At 39.1% G+C, this 9,462-nt stretch overlaps 1 protein-coding gene across 3 annotated transcripts; it reads left to right on the top strand.

The window, feature by feature from the left end:
- The first annotated feature begins 271 nt into the window (after positions 1-271).
- Positions 272-9,200, top strand: csnk2b.L (casein kinase 2 beta L homeolog). Of its 3 annotated transcripts, none has more exons than XM_018230156.2 (7): positions 272-427; positions 2,117-2,196; positions 2,427-2,529; positions 3,008-3,123; positions 5,216-5,291; positions 6,966-7,155; positions 8,932-9,200. In XM_018230156.2, exons 2-7 carry the CDS (start codon positions 2,125-2,127, stop codon positions 9,020-9,022), a joined length of 648 nt encoding a protein of 215 aa, XP_018085645.1. In that variant the 5' UTR covers positions 272-427; positions 2,117-2,124; the 3' UTR covers positions 9,023-9,200. The 3 variants fall into 3 exon arrangements, with proteins under 3 accessions (XP_018085645.1, XP_018085647.1, XP_018085646.1); XM_018230158.2 differs by lacking the exon at positions 272-427 and adding an exon at positions 629-679; XM_018230157.2 differs by lacking the exon at positions 272-427 and adding an exon at positions 774-990.
- The last annotated feature ends 262 nt before the right edge of the window (positions 9,201-9,462 follow it).

Below are 9,462 nucleotides of genomic sequence, written 5' to 3' on the forward strand. Positions count from 1 at the left end.
CTTTTTAATTTTGGTGAACAATCTGAAACCACCTCTCAGCTGAAAAAAGTGTTTGGAAGGTGAACCCCTTTAAGAGTGCAATATTGCAAACTCCAAAATGCCAGTTTGTGAGAATCTATACATAACGCTATTAAATAAGCAACTGTAAGGTCTCACTCAATCCTACAGCTATAAGGTACATAATAAATAACGCATTAGTTGTCAAAGTCTCCCACGCTCAAATAAGCAAAGGTAAGCACTTCCGGTGCAGGGTTTTGTCTCTAGGACTACATTTCCCATAACGGAGTAGGATATGATTACTTCCGGTCTGCTGGCTTCTATCTGGTTATGCGCTTGCGCATTAAGGGGACCGGCCTACTGAGCTACGGTGAAATTTTGCCGGTTCAAAGCCTCCTCCGAATAAACGGCAAACAGTGGTACCGGGGAGGTAGGTGGTTTAAAGAGAACCTGCCTTGTGTATTCCGGTTGTTTTTCCTTAATCCCTCATTGTACGTCGGATGTGTCTTGTGTCTCCAGCGTGTTTGTTTGGAGCGGAATTGTAGACTATAGACCTGGGCCTTCCATCACCCCCGCCTGGCGTCACCCTAACTCTACGGGCCTATACATACATACATACATACACACACACACACTGTATAGGGGACAAGAGCTTTTGTTCTGGATGTTGTTTCTACTCTGAGTATGTTTTGTGTTTGTACTGAGCTGTAATCCTATCTATGTGTATCCGATCCCCTTGCATCACATGATGCGGTGTGTTGTTGGGGGTGGGAGCGCTGTAGTCGCGCTGCGCTTTATTGCTCTTGACGCGCTGGTTGAAGCGACAGTGTGCGCCCAGTTTTACGGATTAGGGGTCCGGGTTTATAGGCGAGGAGGGGCACAAGCGGCTGCTCCGGAAGACCTAGTTTGTTGCAATCTACTTCCAGCTCAGTACAGTGGGGGTCGGCATCAGATGTGTCCCAGCACTGTCTGCTAGAAAGGCGACATTCTGAGGTGTTTTCCTCTGTTAATGTATAATGTTATTATTTATCATGAAGCTTCTTCACTGCACAGAGGAGACATTCGGGGGGAATGTTGGGGAATCGTTATAATGTTGGGGAATCGTTATAATATCTCAGTAAATTAACCTTTCCCACTGCACCATGGGCACATTTAATTGTCAGCTCTTTATCTTGATACCACTGCTTTCTTTTTACCTTTTATTCCCATTAGGCCTTATGGGTCCCATGTTTATCTCCCTTCTGATCATATGGTACCAGAATTCTGTTCTATTCCTTGTCTGTATACCCCAGTGGTACCTTCTGGCCTTTCATGTTACTGTCCCTTCTGTCAACTGATCTTACCCCACCCCCTTCTCTTTCTTTTCCCCTTTTGGGCAGAGACACACGTGGAGATTCGGGGAGATTGGTCGCCGGGTGACAAATCGCCTCTTCTTCAGGCGACTAATCTCCCCAAACTGCCTTCCCGCCGGCTAGGATCTAAATCACCAGCCGGATGGCACTCGGAAAGCTTTGCTTTCCGAAGCCGCCTCTCTATTTTTGTTTTTCCACTACTCTTGCAGATGAGGAGTTGGAAGATAATCCCAATCAAAGTGACCAGCGATTTGGATTCTAGGAAACTTCACCGGTGACTAAATCTCCCCGAATCTCCACGTGTGTCTCTGCCCTTTTTAGTTTAATTTTTTACTCCGCCTTTACTGAATTTCATTTCTTACCACATTTCTGTGGATCCCCAACCTTTTTTTTTTTTTTTTACCCCTGAGCCACATTTCAAATGTAAAAAGAGTTGGGGAGCAATGTAAGCATGAATAAAGTTCCTGGGGGTTGCCAAATAAAGGACATGGTTGCCTATTTGGTAGCCCTTTTTGCATTGGCAGCCTACTTGAAGCTGTTTGGCCATAGATTTGGTTTATATGCAGATAAAACTTGCCTCCAAGCCAGCAATTGAATGAATAAGCACCTGTTTGAGGTCACTGGGAGCAACATCCAAGGGGTTGGTGAGCAACATGTTGCTGATGAGACACTGGTTGGCGACTACTGCTTTACACCTATTTTGACCATCTACTTTACTTGGGTCACTGCCATTTTCCATGTATAAAATCTTCTCTTTCCTTCCACAGGCTAGAAAATGAGCAGCTCGGAGGAGGTATCCTGGATTAGTTGGTTTTGTGGTTTAAGAGGCAATGAATTTTTCTGTGAGGTGAGTCCTTTACTTCAGTGGGTGTAAAAAGCCTTTTTTGCACAGTTACACAATTTGTGCCAATTAATGTTGTCTGCAATTGAAAGGAATTTTCCAGCATTTTATCTCCACAACAAAACACCCATTCGTCATTGCCCATAAAAAGGCAGCCTTTTATGTTAAATCTAGTTTTATAACGGTGGTTGGCTCATGTTTTCCCTTTTCTAGTCCTGACATGCTTTCTCTTGTAGGTGGATGAAGACTATATCCAGGATAAGTTTAACTTGACAGGACTCAATGAGCAGGTCCCACACTATAGACAGGCACTGGACATGATACTGGATTTAGAACCTGGTGAGAGTATTTTCCATTGTACCATTCTGTCATAGATCTATAACTTTAACTTTTTATTAAAGCTGTTTATATCCAACTGTGCTTTACAACTGTTTCCCCCAATTAGAAATGCCAAACCTTTTTTGTGTCTGTTGTGGGGATAGCGAACTTTTATCTGTATATTGCATTCCGTTTTTCTTTAACACTTCTTTATTTGAAAGGTGGTGCAGTTTTCTGCTAGATATTTGAATTAGGAATTAGAATGTTAATTATAGCACCAACAGAAGTCGTGTAACAATTTTTCTATTTGCACAATGTTGGCAATCTTTAAATTCTTCCCATCCATCATATTAATCTTCTGCTCTTTATATAAAAGTGTAAGAGATCAATATGCATCTTATTTGCTGGCTCAGCTGTCTTTGGCCCATGCTACGTGTATGTGAAAAAACAGTCCCTTTTAAACCATATCTAAATTTTTGTTTTTCTGCTTCTCTTGCAGATGAGGAGTTGGAAGATAATCCCAATCAAAGTGACCTAATTGAACAAGCCGCAGAGATGTTATATGGACTGATCCATGCCCGTTACATATTGACTAATCGTGGCATTGCCCAGATGGTGAGAGCGATGATAATAGAGATATTTTCTTTGGCAGCCTTAGGGTTGAGTCACGATTAAGGGTCACTGTTGCATTTTCTTAAAGGGGTTGTTCACCTTCCAAAACTTTTTTTCAGTTCAATTGTTTTCAGATTGTTCACCAGAAATCGAAAAACCAATTGGGAGCAGGCACTCAATGAAGGCAAACTTCCACCAGGCAAATAGTTCAAAGTGAAGAAAGTTTGATTTATTGAAAGTTTATTGAAACTTTCTGCAATTTGAACTATTTGCCTGGTGGAAGTTTGCCTTCATTGAGTTCCTGCTCCCAATTGGTTTTTCGGTTTGTCTGCTCCCCGTGCTGAGGGCTCAGGGCGGTGCACCTGGGCCTCTTCCCCTTTGTGGTGAGTAATCAATGTACTTTTGGAGACCCTAATATCACAGATGTATTCTTGATATGTTCACCAGAAATAAAGACTTTTTTTAATTACTTTCCATTTTTATCTTTTACGATTTTTCCAAAATCTAACTTCAAAATTTAAGGCTTCTGTCTCTGTCAGCTCAGAAATTCAGGTGCAGACTCTAAACTCTTACATTTTTACAATGTTTAGTTGAACATTGAATGTTGAACATGTAGTTCATACATTTTTCAGCAGCATCTCTGGAGTATTAGCAACTATTGTATCAGATATAGCCGTTACCTTTAATAAAACCCATAGATTCTGCTCACCAGGGACAATGATAAGAAACGTATCAACTAAACGTATCAATTTAGAACAGTATTGCTGATTCATGTTGGGATATAAAATGCTTAGAGACATGCACGTTTTCATGCTTAAGTACTAGCAAGCTGATTTCCACATCAATGCTTTCTTTAATTACATTTATTAGCCCAAGTAAGAAGTAGTACTGAAATTCTTCCCCAGTCGATTGGATGAGGAGAGCTTCAACTTGTTTCACTTCCAATTCTTTGCTGGCTTACTCTGTATGTTGTGGGACATTCCCAACTGTTGGTAGTTTGATCTCCCTGTAATGATTGTGGCTGTGGGTAATATGGACTGGTGCTGGCCTCCATGGTGCAATGTTACAATGTTGTTGCATTTGGGCTTCATTTCGTTAAGTATTTTATGCATTGGCAATATGGCACTCAGTAAAGCAATGAGCCTATCCTTTAGAAACTGGGAAACCTTTGGTTGTATATTTAGTCTGTAAGACAGCAAGAACTGTGTATCTTGATCAGATTTGGATTATTGGGCCATAACTAGGAAATATTAAACTACGATTAATGTTTTGATGTTGCACACAAGGATCTGTATTTGCCACTTTCTGACCCTTATATGACAACGTGTTCACTTCAGTACAAACCTGTGGTTTGCAGACTGGGGCTGCCTCTTTAAGGGTGCCTGGAACCACAACTGGGGTACTCGGCCTAAGGACCACGTAGAAATTTAGGGATAATACCTATATACACTCCTTAGTAATCCTGGGCACCCAGCAAGGATGGTGTTTGTAGTGAGATGCCCTATATATTTTTGGAACACTGGCTGGATGACTTTAAAGATATTTTCATATGTCCAATTTCCCAGCAGAAGCATGGCCATATTCTTGGAAAAGCATATGGTTTAGTGATCAAGCATCCTAGAGACTGCTTGCATGCAGAGTTTGGCCTCTAAAAGCAGAATGCAAGGGCTGCATTTTGTACTGACTGATACCTCCCCACATATTCTGGCACATGTAGTTCGTATTTTTCTGAAATAACCAGTTAGTTATTGGTTTGAAATCAGAATGTGCTGCAAGTGACTATACACGGCTTAAGACTTTTCCCTTCCACTGTTGCTTCTTTGACTGGGCTTGACCCAAAATTGCCCCCTACCTCCAAAGATAATTATCTATGTTATGAGATTGCTGCTGCACTTCCCGTTAATTTAAAAGTGGGGTTTAACCTTCAGGTTTCCAAAAGTTATTTCATGGTAAAGACAAAGAAATTCAGCTTTTAGATACTCTGTTTAGTCAAAGTAGTATAACTACTACAGCTGTACACTAATCTATGTAAAAATTGTATTGTATTTTTTTTTTTTTTTTTTTTTCAATGCGTTTTGTATGTATCTCTGTGCAGCTGGAGAAATATCAACAGGGAGATTTTGGCTACTGTCCCAGAGTATACTGTGAGAACCAGCCCATGCTACCTATTGGTAAGTAGTCTATGGCAGGGCCAACAAATGACTTGCTCTAATTATTTTGTCTCTTTTCTCTTTCTATATTCCATCATACTTGATACCCCATAGTATTAATTTGTTGTGTAAAATGAACCTTTATCTGGGTTACTCGCTAATTATTGCGCTACGGGTCTCTTCCTGCCTGTCCGCTCCTTTCAGAATAGAATTCAAACTAATGACCCTGACATCCAAAGCACTTTATAACTCTGCCCCACCCCTCCATCTCTGAACTAATTTCTAGATACTCACCCAATCACTTACTACACTCTTCTACCGACCTACCGAGTCTGTCCAACTTTCTCCCAACCTTTCTGCTTTTCAAAAGATCTCTTCTTTAGAGAAGCCTACCCTCATTATTTTTAGCCAAATGGTACAGTATGTACATATGGTACAGTTATCAACTGCTTATTTCTGATCTTGCCCTCTCCCACACCTTGTGTCTTATTCCCTTCCCCTTTAGATTGTAAGCTCTTTTACATGGGACCTTCCTCACCTTTTGTACTGGTTATGTATGTAACTCTGTATGTGCTATGTATGTAATTCATGTGATTTCTTTGCATAAACACATTTATTTTACAGCGCTGTGTAATATGTTGGCGCTAAATATATGTTAATAATAATAAATAATAGTCCATATGCAAAGGAAAAAAGGCCTTGAGCTATTGGTATATTTATTAAACCAAAAAGGCCTATTCCATTTTTAAACACTATTGCAGTGATTGTGCAGCACTATATAGGCACCTGAGGGCCTTTTTAAATAAGAACCCCCCGAGTAATTTTATTGTGTAGGGTTTGTTTATCTTTATGCATATGAAAAACACACATTGCAGCTTCTCTGCAAATGTACCCGCTTCCCTGATCATTGCTGAACCTAGCTCTGCAATCTTTCTAATAAATTCCCAGCCAACCTAACCCTCTCCTGCACTGGCCAATATGTGCAGTGTTCCACACTGAGCAGTAAGAGCATTATTCACTGGAGGTAATGACATTGTGGTTGTGGTGCCCTTACTTTATGACGAGCGAGCCTGTCTGAGTTTGTTAGTTAGAGCAGGTCAAGATGAATCTGCAATATGCCGTCATCTTGAAAATTGGTCAGATGTAAATCGGGCAGGTTTAATTTCTCCTGTCAATTGAGGGCTTCAATGGCTTGTTCATACGGTCCTTGCCCTGCTGGACTGTATTCCCGCCATTGTAATCTGAGCATTTGGCTCTAGAGTGACTTGGGCTGCTCTAAATTCACAATTGATTATTGAAGTACGAGGTCATGCTTTCTCCACAATTTGAGAAAAATGCAAATTAAGCTGTTTGAATTTTGAAACTCATAATTACTATTTAAGGGGAAAAGAACTTGCTTTATAAATCAATAAGATGTGTATGTAAATATTTCAGGCAACTTTTTTTGTTTACATTTATTTAAACATTCGAGATCTTACCACATTGTTGAAAATAAATGGTAAAATATGGTGGTTGTTTGTGATTGATTCCATTTCCACAAGTGTGTTTTCTTCTTACATTTGAAAATTGATAAATCTGTCTTCGTATGTTACAACACACAAAAGGAAGGATGCCCATCCTGTAGAGCTTGCAGTTGAATCTAATGTATATAATTGTATTTTAGGTTAACGCAACATTATTCTTATATTTTACTAGGTCTCTCAGATATTCCTGGGGAAGCTATGGTAAAACTGTATTGTCCTAAGTGTATGGATGTTTACACCCCCAAATCCTCACGCCATCATCACACTGATGGAGCATATTTTGGCACTGGATTTCCACACATGCTGTTTATGGTTCACCCCGAGTATAGGCCTAAGAGGCCAGCCAATCAGTTTGTCCCAAGGTAAGAGTACTCTCAATCTTGATGATTTTTGTTATTCTCAAGGGATAAATTCAAACTGAGCAGACATTTATTTAGCCAGAGGTAATTGTTGAAGAGAACAGTCATTCCTTGAAAATAGAGCCAAAAGAGAAGCACAAGGGGCAAACCATATTCTACTTTTATTGCACTAATGCCACTTCACGTTGTCCTAAGCCTATATCTGTGTATTCTGCCTATGAGGAAAAAGACAGGGCTAGCCTCCATACACATTATTGGTGTCATAGATATATCTGCTCTATACATTTCCATGCTTTTTATTGATTACTGTTATGAAAAGTATATCATGATGATACAGTTTATCAAGAGACACAAGCTTCAAGCTATGGCTCAACTCCATGAAACATTTTTTTTAATTTTTTTGGGCAAAATGATCTTAAATTGGAATTGTCCATGGTATGAACTTGCAGATAGACCTTTTAATTATTGATTTTATTAAATAAATAGTTATTTCCTTAAAGGTGTTGTTCACCTTTAAATTAACTGTTAATATAATGTAGAGGGTGATATTTTGAGACAATTTGCAATTGGTTTTCATTTTTTTTTTATTTGTGGTTTTTGAGTTATTTCGCTATTTATTCAGCAGCTCTCCTCTCTGCAGTTTCAGCAGTCTGGTTGCTAGGGTCCAAATTACTATAGCAACCAAGCACTGATTTGAATAAGGCATTGGAATATGGATAGGATAGGGCTGGAATAGAAAGATGAGTAATAAAAATCAGCAATAACAATACATTTGTAGCTGTACAGAGCATTTGTTTTTTACATGAGTACGTCTGTACTTTATCATGTTCTCCCTACTATCATATCACAATGATACACCCATCATGTCTGACGTTTAGCATTATTTACTTAACATATTTTATCTGCTGAGTGTGCACTTGTCCTGTCCCTGCACTGTGCTGTCCTGTCTTGCAGGAGTTGCATATTTTTGCACTTACACTTTTTGTCTGTTGTCCTGTACATCTATGTTGTGTGTAGCACCATAGTCCTAGAGGAATGTTGTTTTGTTTCACTGTGTACTGTACAAACGTATATGGATGAAATGACAATAAACTCACTCTTGACTTGACATGGGGCCAGTGACCCCCATTGAAAAGCTAGAAAGAGTCAGAAGAAGAAGGCAAATAAATAAAAAGCTATAGAAAATAAATAATGAAGACCAATTGAAAAGTTGCTTACAATTAGCCATTCTATAACATACTAAAAGTTAAATGTGTTTCACAAATAGGATTTATACTTTTTCTTAGTTTGTATGTTGGTTTGTCAGTTCCTTAACATTTTTTCTCCCTGCTGCAACTAACACTTATGTTGTGTTAACTGGCTGAATCCAGCAAATTGCAAAACACTGACAAGCAGCAGGATTAAATTGTTGGCGGTAGGGCTTAGATGTTTGGTTGAAGAAGCACAAACCATTATATTTAAAAAAAAAAAAAAAAACTGCAAGAAAAAGTAATAAAACCTATTTGTGACAAAGTATGATGAAGCATCCACTGCATGTGGTTTGTCAGTTTTGGAGCAGGTGGAAGCTGTGACTCCCAGCATCAGTGTGTTTTGTAGCTGTGATACATGAAGGTAGTGGGGGGGGTCATATACCTTGGTTTGCTTCATCTGTATACAGAAATGTATTAATTTGCTGCTTTCATTTCTCCTGATGCAGAGGTATGCTTATAAGAGCTTCTATTTTTTTAAATATTTTTCTTTTTAAATTTAATATTTTTTGTTTCTCCTTCTTTTCTCTAGGTTATATGGCTTCAAAATTCACCCTATGGCATACCAGCTTCAGCTACAAGCAGCCAGCAACTTTAAAAGTCCTGTGAAGACTATGCGTTGAGTCTTTCCTATTATATGGATTATACATGGGGTCTGCACACCCCATAAACCCTATTTCCTTCCATCGACAATGAAAGATGTCTGTTTCAGTGTATTATTTGCCCACAATTTTGATTTTAGTCCTGTTAAAGTGTATTCCTGCAATTTCCAGTTGTGGTTAAATAAAATTCTAAAGAATCGTTGCTTTTTGGGGGGTTTTCAGTAATGAATACTTTTTTTCATCTGCAGAAAATATATTGGTACAGATATGTATCTGGAAACCCGATTAAGGAAAGACAGAACCTAGTTAGTTACCCAGAACTTGCTTCTCTGAGAGTTGGAGGTATGAATTACTTGATGAAAATTATTGTAAGATAGAGGAAAGATGGTAACCCCCCTGCTCTCCAACACCATCCAATTCCGATTCAATTTTCACTGACAAAGTACTGTGTGCCAATAAAT

The sequence above is a fragment of the Xenopus laevis genome, chromosome 8L (genome assembly GCF_017654675.1).
Source record: "Xenopus laevis strain J_2021 chromosome 8L, Xenopus_laevis_v10.1, whole genome shotgun sequence".
Taxonomy (NCBI): Eukaryota; Metazoa; Chordata; class Amphibia; order Anura; family Pipidae; genus Xenopus; species Xenopus laevis.